This window comes from Saimiri boliviensis, chromosome X, assembly GCF_048565385.1.
Source record: "Saimiri boliviensis isolate mSaiBol1 chromosome X, mSaiBol1.pri, whole genome shotgun sequence".
In the NCBI taxonomy this organism is placed as follows: domain Eukaryota; kingdom Metazoa; phylum Chordata; class Mammalia; order Primates; family Cebidae; genus Saimiri; species Saimiri boliviensis.
In genome coordinates, this window is record NC_133470.1 from 111,572,179 (window position 1) to 111,597,365 (window position 25,187).

The 25,187-nt window shown below is 36.1% G+C and overlaps 1 protein-coding gene across 3 annotated transcripts in view; it reads left to right on the forward strand.

The window, feature by feature from the left end:
- TENM1 (teneurin transmembrane protein 1) overlaps window positions 1-25,187 on the forward strand; it is an 832,265-nt gene that overhangs the window by 541,612 nt on the left and 265,466 nt on the right. For all 3 annotated transcript variants that reach the window (XM_074391610.1, XM_074391609.1, XM_074391611.1), the window contains exons 10-14: window positions 2,791-2,990; window positions 4,481-4,691; window positions 9,788-9,889; window positions 11,585-11,779; window positions 14,724-14,924. In XM_074391610.1, coding sequence (XP_074247711.1) covers window positions 2,791-2,990; window positions 4,481-4,691; window positions 9,788-9,889; window positions 11,585-11,779; window positions 14,724-14,924 — 909 coding nt within the window. The remainder of the gene's footprint in view (window positions 1-2,790; window positions 2,991-4,480; window positions 4,692-9,787; window positions 9,890-11,584; window positions 11,780-14,723; window positions 14,925-25,187) is intronic.

The window sequence follows — 25,187 nt, forward strand, 5'->3', positions numbered from 1 at the left end:
TCTGCAAACTATGAGAATGTCTCTTCTCTAATACCAAATCACCACACCTAGCTTGCTTTGCTGTTTTTATTTAAATTATAGTTCCTGTGCTCATTCATATGTTGTCATCTCTGTTCATTCTACCTTGTCTTAGCTGTAACGAAGCTCTCAAAGGGTAAGAGCAACTTCTTTTAAAATTATGTTCATAAATGACTTATGCATATGTACTCCAGATATGTAGTAATGATAATAACCAGAAAACTCCAACAGCACAACTTCCTGAGTTTCTTTTGATTTAGTGAATAACATTTAAGTAGCTTCATTATGCAATATATGATGCTATAAAGTGCAGAATAAAGAGATGATGTAGTATTTGGTAAGGCTTTAATGTAAAGGTTAATGTCCATCAACCAGTTTTGCCCAGATTTTTTAAAAATGACAATATTCATTAAAGTCTATACTTAGCACCTTTAAAACAGTGTTTATCGAACCTAGAATATTTTGAATTGCTTTATATTTATAATATCGTTTGCATAACCAAATGATGCATTTTACGACTGATAAAAGCCCCTAATGAGGATAGCAGTTGAATAAACTGAACATTAACTTGAGAACAGAAGTGTCCACATAAACATGGTGTGTTAATTGCCTGCTCTTTGAAGGCATTGTCAGCTCTAGGACTTAAGAGTTAAATGTATAATCAACCCTTTAGGGGCCAAATTGATCTGTCTCATGTGGAAAAAAGTAACTTTCAGAGAAAAATAAGGTCCTCAATTGGTCATTTATCATTTCAAAGCACATGTTTTATTACAAATGTCAATTCCACAAAATTATGTGTCGTGTAACACATAATTATGTACAAAATTGCATTTGAAATCTATTATTAACAGTTAACAGTGAACATTCTTAAAATAGTTATTACTCTTGGCCTTAACACAAAAAGCAATAATGGAGGTATTTTAGGGAGTTAAAAGCTGCAAGGCATTGGCCTCTGAATAAAGTCACTGCAGGTGTGTCTCTTAATGGGCTGTTAATTTTATAACCGGTGAGCACAAAGGACAGAGACCATGTGTGTTTTTAAACTGTGTTTTTAAACTGTGGAGAAGGAATTGATGGCTGAAAAAATTAAGGTGATGTGAAATGAGGCCAAGTTGAGCTTTCTCGCCTGAGATGTAACTCTCCTTGCTTAAAATCAAGGCAAACTAATTCTTCTTCCTCCTCTAGTATTCCTACCCTCCCCATTATCACATAACAAAAGATTCCATGAAAACACATATTAAACTAGCACATCAGAAATCATTAGACAATATGACAATAAATAATAAAGCTCTGATTACCCACACTCAACGTCCTCCCTCACAGAATAGCTCCTGTTTTTGCTATTAGTACTGTCTAAATCATCCAACTCACAATCACAGGGTTAGCTTTGACTGTACCTTAGCCCCGACGCTTAATGTTCTCTACAGCGTCGCTTCTCAGGGTGTGGGCTATGGACCATATGACAGGGGCATCACTTGGGAGCTTGTTAGAAATGTCTGACTTTGGACCTACTGAATCAGAATTTGCATTTTAAAAACTTCCTTCTTGTACACATTAAAATTTGAGAAGTTCTACTGCAGAATCTTCCTGAGCATTGTCTCTCATACCTTCTCCTTTCCATTCACCCGAAATTATTTTTCACTGGGAAGTAGTTTTTCTACATGAACTGTTTGGGCACACCCTAAATTTAGATCTTCATGTCATTTCACCTGAATCATCTATAATTCCTATGTCATTCTTGTGTCCCTCTGCTCTAATTCATCCTACCTCTGCCTCAAGATTAGCCTTTCTAAAGTACCTAAACCTCTTCCTTCTTAAAAACCCTATCCTTTATTAAATAAACCCTTTTGACTGGCCCTCCAGGCCCTAGAAAACATAATTTCCTTCTTTCCTCCAGCCCTAACTCCAACTGCTCCTCTCTATAGACACATGCCCTACACTTTAGCTTTACAGTCTCTTTCCTCTTCTTAGTTCAAGCCATCCTTTCCATGTGCACCGCTCTTCCCAATAACTCTTCTGAAATCCTTGCCCTCCTCTAAGTTTCATCTTCAATGCCACTTCCCATAGTAACTTTTTCTCAGTCATTCATTTGTTCGGTCAATACGTATGTATCATCTATGTTCTTTGCCTACAGTTGCCTACATTGTTCTAGGTACTGGGAATAAACCAATGAACAGAACAGCAACAGTTCTTGTCCTCATGGAGCTTACATTCTATTGAGGGAAAATAGACAATAAATAATAAATAAGTAAAATATGTAGTATGTTAGATGGTGATGAGTGCTAAGGAGAAATAAAAGAAGATAATGAAGATAGAGACGGCTAGGGATGAGGAGTATCCTCTAATCAAATAACGTTCCCTTTTTCAAATACACAGAGCACTTATTTTTCTTTACAGTGAGGTTATATGTGCTTGTCCTATTTTTCCTGCTATTTTCAAAGCTCCTTGAGAGCAACAACTGCCTCTTATTCATCTTTGTATCTCTTGCAGCTACCAAGACAGCACTCAGTAAATAATGGCTAAAAGGAGTGAAATTGATTGAAATAAATGCAATAGGATTTGAAGAGAAGGGAGAAACTGACATATTGGGTGGTTGGGGAAGGCTCCTTAGAAGATACTTAATTTGGGCAAGGCCTTGAAAGACAGATGGGGTGGGGAGGAAGAAAAAGCTGAGTAAGTTGCTTTGATATATTTGTTCTTGAAAAGCTAAAAAACATTGCTTTATAAATTAAGATTAATATGGTGCATAATTTTCTCTATTTCTAAAACTAGTGTTTCAGAAGGGACGGGCGATAGACAGTGGAGAAGTTGACATTGGTGCACAGGTCATGCAGACCATTCCACCTGGTTTATTCTGGCGTTTCCAGATTACTATCCACCATCCGATATATCTGAAATTCAATATTTCTTTAGCCAAGGACTCTCTACTGGGAATTTATGGCAGAAGAAACATTCCACCTACACATACTCAGGTATTTGATATTATAGGTATTTTCTTGAACTTTTTTCAAGGGTGATGGGTTGAACAGGTCAGGATTTGTGACTTGTGAAATGTGTGGTTGTCAAAGATGAGGACAGAAAAATATTTATCATGAGTAAATATCTAGAATAATTACACTGAAACTAATGAAAAAAATGACATGGAGAAATAAACAATAACATTTAGCAGAGCAGATTCAGAAAAGAAAGTTTAAGATAGTACCCTTTAAACTTGACTTCCGCTTCCTGGAACAGACTATTCATGAACTTCCCAGATCTTGCTTAGTTTTACTGCCCCCACTACCTTCCCTGATTTCATTCATCCGTGTCCCCTTTTCCCAATGAAGGAATGCACATTAATCAGAAATTAGTGAGAAATTAGGCAAAAAGGTAGGTTTTGTCTTACAGGTAGAAGTTATTGCTATTGTTAATAACTTAAACGTACAAAACCTCTATGATTTTCATAGCCCTTCCATAAACCTTAAACATCTCATTTCTCTTACTTTCTTCTCAGTATTTTTTCCCCAGATTAACCCATTTCAAGCACTACTTCATCTAACAAGTAGCAAAAGTAATCAAACATCTAGGCTTGCTTTTTCTCCAACATATATGACTATAGTTAAAACCTTACCTTCAGTTAGTCAAGAGATCATGTTAAACAAAGAAACAAATGAAAAAACAACCTTACCTTCTGGGCCAGAATAGAAAGGGAATTAGAATGCATCCAAATGTGACTCAAAAAATAAATGTTCAAGGAAACATGTGCCAGGTGATTGTCAACTGATTAGAAAAAATAGAGGGAGGAGCCTTTTGAATATGTAAATATGTCACCCACAAAGGTAGTAAATTATGTTGAATGTTCTCAAATTTTTGACTGTTCATTTATTTGTTTTAAAAAATTTTTACAAATGTTTTTAGTTTGTAGACAAGGTCACGGTAACATTTATGAGTGGAAGGTGGATTTTCAGATATCAGATACTTTAGTAAAAGGTCAAGAATCTCCTGCATAATACTAAACAAATTTTCTTTCTATTTTTTATTTATTCATTTTTAAACAATTATTGTGAATATTCTCAATCTGAAAGGTTGATAGTATTTACAATTATAGTGATGGTTTTTCTCAGAATTAATAATATGCCTTTGATTTTAAATATGCTCTTTAACAAACGTTTTTAAATTTTTATGAAATTTTTAAAATTAAAAACAATTTTTTTTAACAAAGGGCATTGCTTGGTTGCACAGGCTGGTCTCCAATCCCTGGGGTCAAGTCATCCTCCTATCCTGGCCTCCCAAAATGTTGGGATTACAAGCATGAGCCACCATGCCTGGCCAAGTTTAAATATACTGAAAAATTGATAATCCCCTCTTCCACTTGGCTCACCTTCAAAACAAAGAAGTATGAAATAGGCGAGTTGAAGTTAGGGATGTTTATCAGTCTAGAAGAAAAAGTAGTGGCTCATGTTTATGTTTGTATTTGTTCCAGTTTGATTTTGTAAAACTAATGGATGGCAAACAGCTGGTCAAGCAGGACTCCAAGAGCTCTGATGACACACAGCACTCCCCTCGGAACCTGATCTTAACTTCACTTCAGGAGACAGGTTTCATAGAGTATATGGATCAAGGACCTTGGTATCTGGCATTTTACAATGATGGAAAAAAGATGGAGCAAGTATTCGTGTTGACTACAGCAATTGGTAAGCTGCTTTGCCTAATATGTTGAATTGACAGTTCAACTCTAGAAAGACAGAGTCAGTAATGACAGTGTCCTGGGGGTTGTTTAAGCTTACTGCTCAATTTGAGTTGAAGTCATTATTCAGGAAAGGTTGCTATGATCAAAGTTTATATTGTTGTTATCATCAATGTTGTTTAAATATTGATTCAGATTTTTTTAAAGCTACTTTGTTACTATTCTGAAACACTTGCCATACACCTTTTTATGTGTTCTAAACAGTAATAATTACCTTAGTAATATTATTATCAAGGCTACATAGATGAACAACTTTAGTGAAAAAGAGAATAAGCAAGTTAATTTAAGTTCTATTATTTTTAAAAAGCAATGAATACCTTATTCAAATAGAAAAACTAGTATCAGTACAGTTCGTCTTTAGAAAAACTGATTCTAGAACCATTAGGGCTTTAAAATACAACATAAGATTATTTAGAAAAGAATATTAAGGATAATAACTTGAGTCATTCAAAGCCCTTTCTTATAGAATATTTTAGTTTGAAATTCGTTACAGTGTCGCTTTCAGTGTGCTCAGGGCCTTTTAAAACATGTTCTTTTTAGTGCAATGCCTGCATATACTCATTAACTTTCACCCTAGTTAGTTTTAGGCATCTCACTCTTTTCTCATTTTTCAGTAAATAGTCCCCTGATCCTTTGTGTGAATAAAGCTGAGCTCCTTAGCAATTTTAGAGTCCTGGGAATAAACAACTCATAGACACAGTATCATATTGTGTGAATTTTCCTAAAACACATGTCTTTTAAAAGGCAAGAAAATATTTTACAGCTGTCAGTTTTCAATACAGTTCTCACCATTTTATCCTTTAGTTAACCTGTTCAGCCATATGTTTAGGAAGATGTGTTGACTGTTAATAGATATACCATCTGCTCTTTTAACAATTATGTTCTATTTTTACTTGATGCTGAAGACCTTGAGTCAGTAGAAAATGGTATTCCAGCCATAAGATTATCAAAACTTTCTTCTAAAGTAATCAGAAAGGCAATACAATGGAACTGATGATGTTTCCCCTAGAGAAAAACGCCACTGATCTTATATCAAAAGACAAAATATTTGTTTGTTGAAATAGAAAATAAAATTTTAAGTCATGTCACTGTTTTGCTATTGACAGACTCAGTGGGGCAGGTTCAACAGATGCGTATTTCATGACATTGTTCTATAGAGCCTAATTTTAATAATGTGCATGTCAATGAGTTATGAGAGGTTGAGTTTCTCCTAAAAATTAGAGAAATTAGAAGATATAAAATATTTGTGACCATTTTCTGTCTTCCTGTTATCCTTACTCTTAGGCTCAAGTTAAAACACTAAACAATATATTAACCTTTCAAAAATCGGTAGACCCAAAAACATGCTTAGAGGTTTTTTTCCTGCCCCTTACTACCTCCTGCAAAGAACCTAAACTTTAAGATCCAATTCATATCATCCACATATCAGGCTGTCAGTTTCATATGCAACAACATATTTGCTCTTTGCTTATGCAAGTAAGTTTCTTTACTTTTCTCCTGTCTTTTTAAAATTAGAAGCAACAGAAACATTTCTACTACTATTCTACTTAAAGAAAATTCAAGTAAATTTTCCCAAAATCAGAAGGCCTGTAAGTCATTTACCCTAAATTCTCCTTTTTTTTTTTTTTTTTTGAGATGAAGTTTTGCTCTGTCACCCAGTCTAGAGTGCAATGGCGCAATCTCAGCTCACTGTAACTTCTGCCTCCTGGGTTCAAGCAATTTTGGAGCAGCTAATTTTTGTATTTTTATTAGAGATAGGTTTCAACATATTGGCCAGGCTGCTCTTGAACTCTTGACCTCAGGTGATCCACCTGTCTTGGCCTTCCAAAGTGCTGGGATTACAGGCGTGAGCCACCGGGCCTGGCCTCCTAATTTTATTTTTGTTTTTGAAGTTTATCTTAATCAGAGTAAAAATAAGCCAATATATTTGATTAAACAAAGTCAGATTTGTATGAATTTGCTCTAAATGCTGCTCATTTATCTATTCCACGATAATGTTAGAATCAGTTGATTGATCTCAACTATAATTAGTCTGCTACTAACAAGGATGAAGACAATAACTAACATTTACTGAATGACTAATATAGGTCATACACTGGCCTAAGTTACTATATATTATTTTCCAGTAGTATAGGCAGCATTGTCAATATCCCTTAATTTCAGGCAACTTACTCTGTAACAGGATAATAGATAGCATTTATGGAGTGCCACCCCAAGTACTGTACTACATGCTTTGCACTCAGTTATCTTGTTTGATTCTCATCACAACCCAGATAGCTCAGGAATAGTGATACATATATCACAAATAACTAAATGGAGGCTTGGAAAGAGTAAATACTTCGGCAAGTTCTCACAGACAGCAAGTGGCAAAATTGAAATTTGAGAACCAGTATGTCTGATACCAAATCCCATGCCCTTTAGACTATATTCATTCTATAAGAGTATTCATTACATGTGGTTTCTCCCATGAGAATAACTAGCAGAAACAAAACCTATCATCAGCACCCAGATGCAAATACCAAGGGGCTTTTGAGTGTAGTGTAAGAACAGGGTTTTAAACATAGAACTTCAAAATTATTCTCACCTCTAAGGCACTGGACTCCAGGAAGTAATTCTGAAGTAAGATTTAAAAGATAGAAGGCAAAGATTACTGGAGGCCTACATAAATACAAAAACCCATTCTTTTTCATCACTAGTTGTTTATGTGCTCCTGCTGCAGCCATCTTCCTCCTGGAGTCCCTAGGCTATTCCAATGTATCTTTGATACCCAGTGGAAGTGGCAGCTTCCAAATCCTAGATTGCCTTCTCTTCTCATTTGCATTGCTGGGGTTAAGCTTTGTGTAGCCCTTTGGGCCCAGGGACAGTTCTTAAATAAGTCAATACGATGTAGGGATTTTTATTTACTTTGATAGCAAGCTTTATTAAACATTTTTTCTAGAAGAGCTACATTCCCACAAGGTTGCTTCCATAAAGTTGCCAATAGGATGTGGTATGAAATTAAATTCAACTATATTTATTTCAGAAAGCTTCCTCTATGGCCTCCTACTAACCATCCAGCACAGGGGGCGGGGGGGGGGGGGGGGGTGCGGGGTGGAATTCAAATGTAGATTTAAGAAGTGCCGCCACTGTTTGATACGAGAAAGCTAGATAAGTAGAAAACAAATAATTGTTCCACCTCTGAATGATAAAAAGTTTCTTTGTGCCTTTTTATAACTGCTTGTTAAATAAATTAATGATTTTCTGAAGATAATTAGTGCTTTAATGAGTTAAAAATAGTTGGCTCTTTGCTGAATGCTACAGTTCAGTCAGCCCAGGTGTGGTTAAGTGAATGTCACATGACACTTGCTTAGCCAGTTGAGTTTTCTGACACTGTGATGAGGACAGACCGGCATAAACCTGCAAAAGGCAATCTGATGTGTTGGCACCATTAGACGAATAATATCTTCAATTAATAATCGGGTGGCTATTCACACCAGCCACTGGATTCATTCTCAGCTTTTAAGAATCCCCCAAATGGACTAGACACCTCTTTCTTTTTCTTGTTTTTATTCTGCTCACGGCAAAAATGCAACATTTAGAACACAAGTTCTCTAACTATGGAAGTTTACTATGTAAAGCACTGGTTCTCAATGCTTTCATATGGTGAACACAGGCAGGGTCACCTGGGGTGTTTGTCAGAATGTAGATGACTGGGCTGCATTCCTCCCAAGTAGATTTGGTAGATCTAGAGCTGAAGCACCAGCATCTGCATTTTAAGTGCCCCAGCTGATCCACTGATACTAGTAAGCCACAGGCCAAGATTGTAGAAATGCTATTTCTCAACCCTCATTATAAATTCTCACTTCTGTTGTTCAGTGGAAGATATCAGGACCACCTCCTAGAATCTTTCCTTCTAATCAGAAATAGCTTATCTAAATGAAACTTGGTGACACAAGTAATTTGGATTGAAAAAGGAAAAAAAGGGTATACAAGAAAAGTGTGAGTTTAATAGGCCAGAACCCTAAACTCAGACTCCAAGAATGCTGAGTATGAGAAATTTATAAAAAGGGATAATGAGAAGACAAAACACATATATACACGCATACACACACACACACACACACACACACACACACACACACACCCCACAAAAACACTGGAAGAATAAAGCATAGGTCCCATAATAGTTCATAGACTTAGAATTTGATCATTATTGTGTCTGAACACAATTTTAAAATACGAACTTTTTTTTCACCTCATTGTCAGAGAGATTGACATTTGTATAACTCTATAGGTTTTCAGAGAAGTTACCACAAGTCTTATAAAAGTTCATTGCACTGTACATATTTATATCACCAGAACTACCTATGGGTACCTTCAAAGCTGTCTCAATTCATCTGAGATCTATTCTTCTCTAAGAATGGATTGAAAGGAAGTTAGTGGCAGAAAACTGATAAACATTTACAGTTAAGAAAGCATTTCTCAACAAAATACTTAGGTTCTAATGCTTTTAGTGGTGGTGAATTTAATATGAACACTTACTTTAAAAGCCTTCCATTGTCACTTATTAATGAAAACGAAATACTGAATATCATACTTAAGCTGTCAAGATAGTAGACTAAATAAGTTGCTAGAGAAGAAACTTCATTTGCTAAAACCTAAATTTGAAAAACAAACAGTAGATTTAGTCATCTGGGTTACATTTTAAAGCCTGTTTTGTTTTTGAGAAATGCTCTGTAATCTTGGTATTTTTTTTTTAGCTTTATCATGAATGTCTCTTAAGAATACAATTCAACTAGACCATTTATGCACTTTAGAGATAATGATGCTTTTTAGTTCCACTCTTGGTTAGCCAATTCAGCAAACTCAGGGTCCTTTTCATAGTTTTGTACTGCATGTGACATCTTAAAGAAGTCTTTGGTATGTGATTTGGGGCAGTAAGTGTGCCACAAACAGCAAAGGGCAAAATTGTCATAGGTCCAGAGTTCCTGCAGCTTATAAAAAATTAAAGACTCTACAGCCTGGAGATTTGTTCATTTTTTATCTTTTTCTCTGTATTACTAGAAATAATGGATGACTGTTCAACCAATTGCAACGGAAATGGAGAATGTATCTCTGGCCATTGTCATTGTTTCCCAGGGTTCCTTGGACCTGACTGTGCTAGAGGTAACGTTGCTCTGCTTTTCTGATTGGTTTAAGAAAATAGATGTGATTTCATAACCCAGAATTAGTAGTAATAGTAATAGTAAGTAATATTAGTAGTGGTGACAGCAACAGCAGCAGTGTTCCCTACTGTTGCTGCCAAAAGCTGAGCACTTACTAAGCCAGGCACTGTTCTAAATGCTTTGTGTTCATCTTTTAATTCCAATTTCCTGCGATAACTCTACGGTATGGGTCTGCTGTTATCCAATTTTTTTTTTTTTTTTTTTTGAGACGGAGTTTCGCTCTTGTTACCCAGGCTGGAGTGCAATGGCGCGATCTCGGCTCACCGCAACCTCCGCCTCCTGGGTTCAGGCAATTCTCCTGCCTCAGCCTCCTGAGTAGCTGGGATTACAGGCACGTACCACCATGCCCAGCTAATTTTTTTATATTTTTAGTAGAGACGGGGTTTCACCATGTTGACCAGGATGGTCTCGATCTCTCGACCTCGTGATCCACCCGCCTCGGCCTCCCAAAGTGCTGGGATTACAGGCGTGAGCCACCGCGCCCGGCTGCTGTTATCCATTTTTTATGGACAGAGAAACAATGCCAGAGCATTTAAGTGACTTAACTAGGGTTACATAACAGCTAGGATTTGTACCTAGGTTGTCTGACCAGTCACTACGTGATGCTTGTATTTCCTTCATAAGCTAACTCATAATGAACTGACTTTAAAAATGAACTAAGCTGATAACTGCTGATACACTCCAATGTATGTGGAAGGGGTGGGTTATCACCAAATGAGTAAGGAGCCTACAAAGTAAAGACTGAAAAGTCAAAAGTTAAACTTAGCAAACTTTACTCTTCCTGTAACTTGCCCATAGTTTAATTTTTGAAAAGCTTTGGGTAAATCACATCATGTTTTCCCATAGACTTACAGTTATTATTTTAGAGATGCTTTCTGCTCATTTTCACTGTATTCTTAAAGTTCCCAGTCTGCTAATACTTTAGTATCAGGTGTCTCAGACACTTTGTTTCTTTCTATGAAATTCCATTCAGTAGAGAATTCTAAAACACTTGCTAGGTTTCCAGCACCATGATAGATCTGGAGGAGGAGGGGTTAGGGGTGGAGGTGATGGCTGGTATTAAAAAATCAATAAGACAAAAGATACAGGCCTTGTCCTCAAAAAGTCCATGGTTTTAGTAAGGAAACCAATAATGACAAAGCAGAATAAGAGTTCTAATAAAGGTCTGCACGATGCATTAGAGGAGCAGACATCTGCCCAATAGAAATCTATTTAATTACATAACTTTTTAAAGATAATATTTTATAATATTAATAACTCTTTATGTATTGCTTTTCAAAATTTCAGATTTTGCTTCCTAAAAGCAATATACGTCTCCCTAAGGAAGAGAAATATAAGAAAGAAAAATCCTAGCTTAAAATAATAGTAACAGTTTAAACTCTTTAACTGTTAAGGGTGAGATCAAAAGCAAGTACTTGAAATAATTTCTTCACTCCGGATATTTTTTAATTTACCTTTATCTCACTCCCATAAGAGGAAAATTCTGTTTGTAATCATGAACATGTGCCTATTTAATAAAGGGTAAGGCAGAAATAGTATAGTTTTTTGCCTGAAATATGAGAATCAATAGAGAATTGCTCTTTGGAGACTTTGAAAGCATTATGAGAACATTACAAGTTCATTTGCCAACCTTCAGATTCCTGCCCTGTGCTGTGTGGTGGGAATGGAGAATACGAGAAAGGACACTGTGTCTGCCGGCATGGCTGGAAGGGGCCAGAGTGCGATGTTCCAGAAGAACAATGCATTGATCCAACATGCTTTGGCCACGGCACCTGCATCATGGGAGTCTGCATCTGTGTGCCAGGATACAAAGGAGAAATATGCGAGGAAGGTCAGAATCCCATTTTAATCTATTGCTTCAGGCTTTTCTCTCAGTTGTCCAACTTATCATTCTGTTCTCCTAGTAGAGATGCAAGTGGCATTTGCAAACAATAAATGCTCAACATCGTCTTAGGATATGCAGTAGAGGGTTAGGGTCAGCAGAGCTCATGTCTCTTCTGACAGATTCTAATGTTATACATGAGGCTGTATCTGTGACACTTTCAGGGCAATAATGAAAAATATTATTGTCCCTCCCTGATTGCTATCAGTTTTATAGCTTGAAAATGTCCATATTGATGATTTTAGATGGTAACTCATATGTTTTCATTATTACAGAGTGCATTATGCTGCATCTCACTTTAAAGCACATAGTACAAATAATAATATATGCACTTTTGCAGCTGTTTTGCAAATGTTTTCTTTGGGAGTGATTTATAATTACCATCATTATTATTGCTTTATATTATTTATTTTTACATACCTCATGCTGAAACTTGACCTCCATGCCTAAGGAAGCAGGCTTACCACTAATGAATGAGTTTCAAAGCTGTGCCTTTATATTAAATTCACCCCAAAGGAGTCTTTATCCCCCCAAAATTTTGAAATGGCAAGTTTTATCATTTAAAGAGACTCACCGGAAAATAAGTTTACTAGTAATCAGACCTTTTTTCATGCTGCATTCCTCAAACAAGACTGATTTCAGAAATAATATTAAACCATTACCATGGGAGATGGTCTCATCATAACTGTTGTTCGAGAAAGAGGCTGCTGAAAATGCACAATAATTGCTTTTTAAAGATAGCTCATTAAGACCATTACACAGCATTCTAAAGGGTTTAATCTCATTCCACTCCATGAACAAGCAAGACTTTAGCTTTTCACCTCCCATTAGCAATAGTAGAATTTTGGTGTGATGATTATATCTGCTCCAATAAATGGCATTTGGCCTAGACAAGGCACTGAAGTTCCTGAGTTACTTTCAGAAAATGTTTTTATGGTGATCCAACTGAAATAATTATATTTAAGTCACAAATTCAGATGCTATATTGACCCACACAGAGTTAGTTTTAAAAAAAATACTATCACATCTACAAATTACCATGAAGAACATGTAATCTAATTAAATTAGACCCCTCTAATTTAAATTTTATAAGTAGTTTAAAACAAAGTTTGCTTAAATTAGTCTTGTCCAGGGTCACTAAGAATATCTGTAGAATAACCAAGATATTAAGGACTAATGCTCAGCACATTTAATGGTATAAATTTTTCAAATACAATAGAAAAAAAATGTTTTAAGTCAAACATTGCAGCAGGAACCCACAGGCTGAAACAGGCCTATGAATGGGTTTTGTTTTGCTCACATCATGTTGCTGTTGTTGCTGTTGTTCAATGTGACTTATTTGCCAAAATTTAAAAATAGGGAAGTGCCGTATGAAAATTCCTGTTTCTGGCTTCCTTAAACATTAGAAAATCTGGTGACCCTGGGCCCTCATTGCTACGTGGTGGCAATCAAGTGGAGCCAAGTAGCAGCAGTTCTTTTTAAAAGGATACTTGTTTTCAGTTTACTCCTAGCCCACCCTTATTTTCTTACATACGGCCCATTTCATTCCCGTATGCCACCACCCTGGCCCCTTTAGCCATATGATTTTGTGTTTCTAAATTAAATACAACATGCATGATTTAAATATGAATTCCATGAATACACTGAAGCAGGCTTCTTAATAAAACAGGCTATATTAAGTTAAATATCATTTTATTAAAATTGTTATTCTGTAATATAACAAAATGGCCTTCTTCTGAAAAAAGATTCTATACTTTGGACTTTCCCTCTCTCTTCAAATCATGAATCAAATTAGATGTACCTTCTGGTATTTATTTGCTTATTAGCACAGATAATAAAGTATTGTGCTAATGACACCAAGATCTTGGGCTAAATATAATGGCAATAGCACTAATTATAATAGTGCTTAGTTAGACGTAGTCTGTCCTATGACCCCAAGCCACACCCTAAAACTAGGAAGCCTTGCAAATGCAGGCAGGTTTTCATGGTCTATTTTTATTGCTGGAAAATTAATTCAAAGCATACGTCCTCATTACGATTAGGTATTTTAGTCCCGTTTGTATGGGAAGACTAGAAATTTGGAAATCGACCTTTCTATTTCCCAGAAATGGTTACTAGTTAAAAGCACAAAACAATTTTTCCCGAAGGCAAAATAGGAGCCTACCTCTAAAACAGTATATACATTTGTTAAAATGCATACAAAAATTTCCAGACTCACAGAATCAGGGACAAATGGAATTGGGTCTATGATATTCTAAGACGTTGAAAACTATGTCACAGTGTTCTCATAGGAGAAGCCATGAAGAAATGAATTTTTAAATTAAGTTTAAAATGTTACATTTTCAGTTCTAAGGAATAAATGAGAGATTATAATAAATTGATATAAATTTTATTTCATGCAACATCATTCACCTCACCCAATACCTTGAATAAGCCAAATTTCAAAAATTTATATAAACTCCTTTAGACCTATCAAGGAAAAGTCTTCTCTAGGAGCTATGCTTCCAACTTCAGAAAGCATAAGGAATGACTTACTAAAAATTCTTGGGCTTTTCTGTGAAGCTGAGGAATTTCTGTTGAAGGCCCACAGTGCTCCACCCACTTATTTGTGTGGGAATACTGCACACTGTCCACAGTTTCACACAGTGCATGTGCGGTTTTCTTCTCCTTCTAAATTTAGGTTGCAACCTTTATGATACTCCACCATATTTTGAAGTGCTAGTGATATGGTTTGGACAGAGCATTTGCATGAGTCATTTTATTGCCTATTTAAAGCAGCATTGATGATATAAAACTAGGAAATCAATGTAATCTCTGTTTCTTTGTACTAAGGTATGTTGGCCATACCTGTTCACTATTAACCACCCCTCACCCCACTTTTTTGTGCCTTCAGAGGACTGCTTAGACCCAATGTGTTCCAACCATGGCATCTGTGTAAAAGGAGAATGTCACTGTTCTACTGGCTGGGGAGGAGTTAACTGTGAAACACCACTTCCTATATGTCAAGAGCAGTGCTCAGGACACGGGACTTTTCTTCTGGACACTGGAGTATGCAGCTGTGATCCCAAGTGGACAGGATCTGACTGCTCAACAGGTATAGTGGAGTTATTTTCTTTCTTCCTCTACCCTTGAATATCTAACTGTTCTTTCCTTAAAGTAGTGCTTCTTAAAATGTGATCTGTACACCTTTGTGAGTTATGAAAGGCTTCCAGGTATGTCCTAGGTTAGTATTTTACTGAATTTTTGTTTATAACATGCGAATACCTATTTTTCTCATCTTGTTTTTCATTGTAGGTCTGTGCTTGAATTTCTGTCTTCATTTTGTATTCTCCTACAGCTATTTAATATATTACCAAATGTCCTACTGTTTAGTTCTATGCAGATCATTTCAAATGATATCTCCCCCAAATTCAAATAATCTGGCGTTTCCAACCATCTGCTGAGTATTTCTACTGGGTCTCCCATCAGCTAAAAACGTAACTTAGCCCAGGAACTCCATCCCATTTTATATATTGCTATAATGCCACTCAATTGCTATTCCCACAACATTGCTTTCCTTTTTCCATGACCTTCTCTAGCATCTTCTATAGTTTCCCATTGTCTGTAGATACACTTCAAGTATCCTAGTCTATGATCAAAAGCCTACTACAAACTACTCCAAAAATCTATCTCCAGCCCATCTTCTATTTTGTTTCCTGCATAAATCCTTCCTTTGCCAAAGTAATCTATGTCTTCTCCTTACCCTTAATGAACCATATTTTATATTTTCTCCACGCCACTTCCACCACACGAGATGCTATTGTCATTCCACCTAGTGAAATCCAACCTGTCCACCATGACTACCTATAATTTTAGCCATTCTATAAAATGTTTCCTGATCACATCAACAGGGATCCCCTGAAATCTTATTGCGCACATTGCTAAAGGGCACAGAAAGCATTATGATCTAGATATGTGTGCACATGGCTTGTCTTTTCACCTGAATTATAAGTACTAAAACTAATGAGTCATTCTTTATACTATTTTTCCTATCTTCAAACCATGTACTCATTAAATAAGTAGAATTAATAAATGGTAACTCTTAGAAAGCTTCTGCCTATGAATTTGTTGAAGATGTAAAATGATATGGTAAGCAGGAAAGACTGAAGCACTGTGGAACTTTTTGTACCACTGAATTAGCTCATGAACTGAATCAAAGTCTGTAATCCTACACTGTAAGGAAAGAAGAGAATTTCTGTTAAGAGGATTAATTTTAACATAATAATTCACTGCAATTCTAACAATACTTCACTGAAGTTTTGTTGCCTTACATAGAAGTAATACAGGAAAGAGGACTGCATTTTACGATTTCAGAAAATGATCAAAATGCTAAGGCCAATCTAATAACAACTAAAATGAAAATCTTAAAAACCATATATATCTATATCCTTATGTACACATATAACCTTTATGTCTAACAAATATACATGTGCCTGCTAAGTGCTTGGCATGGTGTTTGATGCTAGAGATATGGTAGTGAACAAAGTGAATGTGGTCCTTGCAAAAATGGATCCTATGGTTTAGTCAGAGAGATGTTGAACAAGTTAGAAAAAGGTTACAAAGGGAAAGTTACTGGGTATTTTGAGATTGTACAGTAGGGACCTAACTTGAATATTAATTTATTTGGTGTTATTGAATACCTTCCATCCTTCCATGTTTCAGATACAGTATCATGGCCTAGAGCTTTAATTTTAAAATAATAATAATATCAATGTTAATATTATTATAGCAAACATATAATAATTATGTGTTAGTCACTATTGTAAGCGTTGTACGTATATTAACTCACTGATAACAACTCTATAAGTATGATAATTATACCTACTTTACAGATGAGGAAACCAAGGCACTGAGAGGTGAAATAACTTGCCCAAAGACACTCATATAGCTTCGGGCTTCACAGTTCATACATTTCACTACTATATGGCACTGTCCTCTAGGAATTCATCATCTAACTCACCATGTATAAAAATGCATCATTGTCGAACCATGTCCAGGGCCATGTATCACAGAGCACAAAGGAGGGAGCAGTAGGCTATTTTTGTGAGAAGAGGCCTTATAGTCAGGTAAGGCTTTGTAGAAGTCTTAACATTTGAATTAATACCAGAATGAGGATTGCATGTTTATCACCTGGACAAGAGGGGAAAGAACATTCCAGGCAAAAGGAGCAGCTTCAACAAAGAAATAGAGCTATGAATCTACATGACGCATTTGGGGACTTGCAAGCCATTGGGTATAGCTATAGCCTAGGAGTGCAGAAGGAGATCAAACCGGTGAGATGGGCAGGGGCCAGAACATAGGGAGTTTAATTTACACTGCTGAGGAATTTGCATTTCCTCTTGACACAATGTGAAAGTATTGAGTGATTTAAAACAAACCACCTTTGAGATAGACTACTGTGAAGGCCAATTGTAGCTGAATGATATAAGGAACTAAGAGACATGTGCAGCATGATTACTGGAGTAGTCAAGGAGCATGATGGTGAGAAGGGCCTGAATTGAAGCTGTAGTTGTGAGAATGGTGAGCTGGAAACAGACCAGAGGAATTACCATGGTAGATATAGAGAAAAGAGACAGGGTAACTGCTTTGGATGACTAGGTAAAGTAAATGTCACCAACTGAGAGAGAAAAGGCATAGTCAGAAAAGTAGGTTTGGGGCCGAGGGGCCAGCTACGTTGAACTCAGTTGTAGACATCCTGTGTCATAGGCACCTGCAGAAAATCCCACTTGCATATGTCCAGCAAGGGGTTGATAGTCAAGAATGAAACTTAGAGAAGAATCCTGAGATAGAGACAAATATTTGGTACATAGTTGGGACCACAGGAACGCAAGTTACTGTCCAGGGAGGGTGTGGAAAATGAGAATGAAGAAAATCAGAACCCTAGAGAACACCAGCATTTAATGTTTTTACTCTGATAGGGTTCTTTACAGTGAGTCGAACGCTTGATTCTTTATATATGATTTAATAAACACGTATTGATTGAACAATGATTCTGAATCATATAATTGCTCCCTCAGATCACTCACATCTTTTATGTGCCCTTCCTGATGCTTCAGAATTAGATAAAATTCCTAGTAATCTACTAATCACCAGTTGCATAAATTCAAATATTTGTAATTTCCATTGAATTAACATTAAATTCAAGGTACTAAGAATTTCTCTTTCATCGCCCATTCCTGCTCCCTAACACGCAAAAACATGCCCTAGTCCCGTTGGCTAAGAAGAAAATCACAGAAGGAGAGGAAAAGGGTAGTTATGAACATGGCTGTATGTTGCCCCTCCTTCTCTCTCTTCCAGATGAAGTACCCTAAACCCCGCCCCACTCCTTCCTCACCCCTACCAACCCTTACCCACCAAAGCAAATGAAATGATGAGAAAAAAATCAGAGCCCTATAGAATATTACATCTGGAAAAAAGTGTAGATATCTGATTCAATGTTCCTTAAATGTTCCTGTTCCATCCACGTCAGCATTTCTATGGATTTTAATGCACTGAGGCACAGAGAAGTTAAGCAGCTTGCTTCAAAGCATGAGAACTGCTGCACTAGTCAATCCTCCTCATTTGCTTGTTCATTTCCCTAACATTTCTTGAGCCTGAGTCTCTATTATATCCCCAACAGCATGTGAGGCAATAGTATATAAAGAAGGATGAAACATCTATAGTGGGGGAGACATGTGAATAAAGATGAAAATACCTTGCACTAAATGCTAAAAGATAGAGAGGGAGAGATACAATGTGCAAAGGGTCTTTAACATTACCTGAAGGTCGAGGAAGTGATCACGAAAGACCACAGATCATGAAGGTCTCTGTATGCAATGCCTAGAAGCTTGGACTCGACCCTGAGGACAGCAGGAAAAGCCATTTAAGGAGTTTAAAGAGGGTAGTATCGTGACCATGCTTGCATTTTAGCAAAGTTACTCTGTAGATGGTTTGGAGAATATAGTCAAAAAATGATGCAAACTTGATATAAGGGAATTTAAGTGTAGCTGGAAAGGAAAGGACAAATAATGAGGGTCAGGAAACAGCACTTGGTGACTATGTGGGTAAAAGGGGAGACAGGAATTTTCACTGACTCTATGATTTCTATATTGGGAGACTGGATGAATAGTAACACTACTGATTGAGATGTGAAACATTCATCTATTAAACAAACTTTCATTGAGTATCTTCTGTGTGCTCTCTGCTACACTTTGGCAATACATCAGTGAAGAAAACAAAGATTCCTGCACTAATGGAGCTTGCAGTCAGGGAGAGACAGATGGTGAACTATGAATAAGAAATATGTGAGTTTTTGAAACATGAGGAAACTGAGAACCAGAGAGGTGATATAATTGGTCCAAGGTCATAGACCTGGCTAATTGCAAACCTGCCAGTAGAAACCAGGTCTGCCGATTTTATGTAAGGTCTAGCATTCTTTTCAGCCTTAAGGCCCCACTCCTGCCAAAAGAAGGAAGAGTTAGACAAGGAGACAGAACTCAGGTGAATAGATTAGCTTGCTGAAAAGAAGATGAAGGACATCAAATACCGAGTACATAAATGACACATTTTGGTACAGAGGTCTGGACCAAAGCCACATTCATCCATTCTGGACCACAAAGAAAAAAGATCACTAAAATTATCTCTTGTTCATAGAAGCAAAAGGATGGATAGGTATGACCCCAAACTCAGCAACCTCTCCAGCAAAAGGCTTCCTAATAAAACTAGCAGATTGAAAAATAGGGGAAGGAAATGCCTTCCAAATCTCCAGTGTCATAGTAGAAATAGTCCTTCTGTGATTTTTAAGCTCCATAAAGGTTGTTCCCACAGAGCATATTTAACCATCGAGATGATCTCACTGTGCAGACTTTTAATTGAGTGTGCTCAGTACAGGAAGCAATTTAACATCTGATTCTTATAATGGATCGTGTCATTTCAAAGGTGGATATGCTCTGCCATTGATCATTTTCCTCCACTAAGCACATGAAGCTTAGCTGTTAGCATGTTAACTGTGCTGCTCTGATACCAGGGGGACTATAGTGAATGGTTTACTGATTATTTTCAGTCTGTATTTCTAGGTACATTGAGTATTATTAGCAGCTCGAAATTGATACTTCATACAGGCTTCTTTCACCTGAGATGGTCTCATGGTACTTCACAAAGGTTAACTCGTTATTCTTTAAAAATACCTGAAGAGGAATACAATAGAAGCTTGTAATAATGGCCTTTAGATTTGGATATACCGCAGGTCAAATCATGTTCCTTTAAAACGCAACTCCTTATCATGAAATCTCAGTAAAACATTTAGCCTGTTCTAAGAGTATTGGCCCTAGCCTCTGAGATCAGCATCGTACAACATGTCTGCTATATTTCCTTTGTAAAATCTTACTTCTCCTGGTCACATAGTCTTTGAAAGGGAGCATAAAAGCAACTTAGAATTTTATACTACTCTCTTCTTGATGAAACCTCCTTTGAACTACTCTCTCTGTCATTACTTGCAAATAACTGATAGCAAAATTTATAAGTGGTAAGCATTTAACAGGCCAACTCTTGTCCTTTCTCTACTACAATCCCCTCTTATTATACTGTATTTTAGAAGTGGGTTAATCAGCTGGAGAAATGTGAAGCATTAGGCCTTGAGGTTCTTTTGAACATACTCTTTACTATTCAGCAGAAATCATATAAGGTATTATCATGATGTGCCCCTTCTAAGGAAGGTTAGTTTTTAAGATGCCAGAAGGCTTTGTAATAAGGATATTTGTTTTTGAACTATCCTGTGGCATGTGTCCACCTTGTCCATCAGAGAGATAACAGTATATGTGTGGGTGTGCATGTATTCACACACAGTGACCTTGCATAACTTAATTTCTTTTAGTCTTAGCCACCTCATTTGTGAAAGGGTGGAAGATTAGCAAAATGGCCCATGTGGTCTTTTCCAACACTGAGATTTATGATTCTTGATGCTGTATATTGAACTATTGACATTGATTATGAATAGTTCAGAGATTTAGTTCATAAACTCTCTTAAGTTTATTATTGTAAATAGTTTTGTTTTCATTATGAGGACATCCACACTTTGATATTTAGAGTACGTTATTTGAGGATTTACCTCTATATATGGAGATGCACATACGTACACACATAAACGTGTATGTGTGTATATCTTCATTATAACAATGTCTCATTATGTTTTGAAGTGTTCCCTAATGGATGATGATATACATCTACCAATAAAACAGATAATTAGAGGAGGAGGTTGTAAGAGGTTTATATAATTATTGTTGCTAAGGAATCTTTCCTTGATTGTACGAGTACAATTTGCTTTAAAAATATTATTAGTTCTCCCATTTATTGAAAGTGCCGGTGATTAAAAGCTTTTCACCTGACTACATATCTAGCACATATAATGCATCACTTTTCTGCAATTTCCAACAATTTATTAGGTCTTATGAAATGATTCATTTATCCATAGTATTTTTTCCTTTACACATAACAGTTACAGCAGGCTCATACATGCCATTTGTTAAAGAATCTTTGTTCAAAATGTAATGCACACACCATGAGGATGACTGTGAAGCTATTCATCGTGTCACTGAAGGGAAAAGTCCACTCACATGCAAGATAACTAGAATTTAGCATCTTTGGTAGAAAAAGAGACAGTTAATGTAACCACGTTAAGAACCTAGGATTGCAGGTACTTTCTTCTCGGCAGCTCTCTACACATACCTGGGTTTCTTAGAAATAGCTGAGTTCTCAAGAAAAAAAAGTTTCTATTAGTTAGCAACAATGTTAATATTGCCATAATGCTACAAATTCCCTGGACATAAAGTTCATTTCTGCAGATTATATGAGGCAAGAAAAAAGTTTAAATATAATTAGTCACAAAAACATGATAGGAGGGTTTATAGTGCTTTTTTAGTGGATAAAAGACAAAAAGCTTATGCCTAATTCATACGTAGGCTTCATTGTCTTTGTCTTGATATTCAAAGTATGATGACCTGTGCTGACATTTATTTTAAAATAGATTTTTTTCTATTCACTTAAAAAAAAAAAAGATAAACATTAAGGTGACTCTGATTAGATTGATTAAATAAAACAAGCATCTGCATGAAACATGATAGCTACCCTGTTGTTAACATTACAGTGAGATTAAAAGATTAGATTATTGAAGTAAATGAAATTCATTAGTGGCAGTAGAAATACAATTCAAAAGCATCCTTAAGACAATTCCAAGTCAAATTAAGTGTGTAAGACTGAATCTACAGAAATATCTTTGGGAGGTATATATGAAATGGAAAAAAAAAAGTTACACTATTAATAGTGGTTTCCTAGCCATACATTTGACTCAGAGATGGTTTGTCACCCCAAACCTTTTTTGGCTGAAATGAAAATAGAAATTGAACCACAAAATAGTCTCAGATTCAAAAATTCTTTATACAAAAGTTCATTTAATAACCAAAGTTTACATATATATCACCTTATTATATTAAATATATCACCCTTTATGTATATATAATGTATTTATTATATATATTATATATATTATATAATAAGGTTACTTAAGATTGTATATATTGTAAGGCAATTTAAAGCACCATCAAATATCAAATGATTTCAAAGGACGTCATTTACATTTTGGTTCTGAGGCAATAAAAAACACACATGTTATATCGTCATTAGCAGGCAACAATGCAACATACAGTGAAGCTTTTGACAATTTGACAAGTTTGAAGTAAAAGGTAAGTTTGCAGCTGCCTCTCTATAAATCTGAGCTAACTCTGCTGTTCCAGGATATTAAAGCTTTAAAACTATTTTTCAAACCAGAGATAGATATTTAAATAAGATGGCACTTGAGAAGCAAGAAAATGTAAATAAGCCTGAGTGTGAGGATGCGTGCTTATTTATGTCATTAGAGTATAGTATAGTTAAGAATTCATTTGAACAGACCAATGGAAATGTCAAAAGGAAACAGGAAAATTTTGTGTTTTCATTATTCCTCTTCCTTTACTTAAACTCTTATTCTGAATTCCAGAATCATTGGCTATTTGTCATTTTTCTCAATTCATTTTTAGCTATATGAAGTGACAATAGACCTCAAAAGGATGTATTTACAAGGTGTGTCTGTCCCTGTGTGAGAGATCCTATGGAGAAAGTGTCTATCACTACCACTTGCCCTGCTGCCATTGGAAAATAACTGACAGGGAAGGATAAAGTAGAAAGTCTCTATGGTAGAGATGGCTGATAAAGGTTGAGGGAAGTGAGAATTCAGTTGTGCAAAAATTAGTGGCCAGCACATGGGGAAGGACCAGAACAAATTGTCCCAATCCTGTGTTCCAAAATCAGACAATTGTAGATATAGCAGAGTACCCCATATACGCTGAATGGTACTATTCCAATAATAAAAATATCCTGCATTTATCTGATTGTTTTAATTTTTTCTCCAAATACATACCAATGTTTTTTATTTCATCATTATGGCCATGATCCAGGGTCATTATTAGAGTTTGGATTACATATTGAGCTTTGATGATACAAAATACCTACAAGACTGTTCCAGAGATTTGAATTACATACATATTTCCCTGAGTCATTAGAGAAAAAGGGAGGAGGGATGGAAAGGACATTAATTAGTTCTTCAGTAAAGAGTGAGGACAATAAATTTTCACTTAGAAATTTGTTAAGGTCAGGCTCATAGATACTCTGTATGGGTAGGTAGTTGAATCTGCTATTAAGAACTTGACTTGTGCCCCAGCTACCAAATTTCCAGTATCCTGGCAAAAAGGTTTCTATTAGTCTCATAACACCCATGTGGTATACGCAGGATAAGTAATAGTTTCTTCATATTAGAGTTGAAGGAACTCATTGACTTTGAGAGGCAGGGCAAGTTACCTTACTGTGTATGCTTCAGAGTTGAGGCCACTCATAGAATTCACACCCCAATATCTGTTCTGAAAGATCAGTATGGATTCATTATTTTTATCCTACTTGGCACTTACTGAGCTTCTTGAATCTAAGAACCTATGTCTCACCTAAATTATAGAAAAATTTCAGTCCTTATCTCTTTGAATCTTGATTTTCCCTCCTTAGGCATCCTTTTGGAAGTTTCCTTAGACTGTCCATCCCAATCTAGCCTCCATGTCTCTTACTCCTTTTTCTTAATTTCTATCTCTTTGTTTCCCTTTGTTATCTCATAAGCAATTACTCCATATTTATCTACTAGCTCACTAAATCTCTCTTTGGCTATATTTATTGTAACGTTTAACCCGTCTATTAATATTTTTATTTCAATGATTACTTTTTGTTTCTAAAATATTTACTTAGTTTTTTTTTTAATGCTTCATTATTTTGGGTAATTTTTTGCTTCTTAATTGTGTTTTTGGTTACATGAAACGTGGTTATTTTATATATGGTAAATACAGAATATAAAGTCTGTATTTATATATATATAAATACAGAATATAAAGTCTCTGTAGGATTGAGTCTATGGTTTGTTATTTCCATGAACTCTTGGATATGAATTTCTTTCTTTTTTTGGCTTTTTTAAATTGTCAGCTCAAATATGTTGGAAGTCTCTCTAAGTCCTGTATGAAGAAAGCATTCTTCTGGGGAGGATTTACATTTGTTTCTGTCAGGAACCTGCCTACACTACAAATCAGTGTAAACCTTAAAATATCAGGCTGCAGTTTTTTAGACCAAATAAAGAGTACAAATATGAACCTTAAACCCACATGAAACCTGACTAGTGGCCATGAAGTCTCAAAGGAGGCTTGATATTTAACATCCTCATAGACTCAAGCCTGAGACAAATCATTTTCTTCTAGTCTGTGTCTGCAAGACACATTTTCTTCTAGATTGGATATATATCGCAATATATATCCCTAATCTTGCACAGGTCCAAGGTTTAGCTAAAATATTTTTCTCACTCTCAACTCTCATGAAATCTCTGGGTCATTCAGATCAGCAGATGACCCATGTCCTGGCATGGCTCTGATTCTCCATGTAATCTTAGGCACATGAACCACTATGGTTTTCAATTTACACATCTGCAAACTATGTTTCAGCTAAATTCACATTTCAATTCATTTTTAGTAATTAGCATTTTTACTGTAAGTGGATAAAACAACTTAAGTTCCAGTAAAATTAAGAACGTGGCCGGGCATGGTGGATCATATCTGTAATCCCAGCACTGTTGAAGGTCGAGGTGGGTGGATCACTTGAGGTCAGGAGTTTGAGACCAGCCTGGCCAGGATGGTGAAACCTCATCTCTACTAAAAATACTAAAAAATTAGCCAGGCATGGTGGTGCATGCCTGTAGTCCCAGCGACCTGGGAGGCTGAGGCAG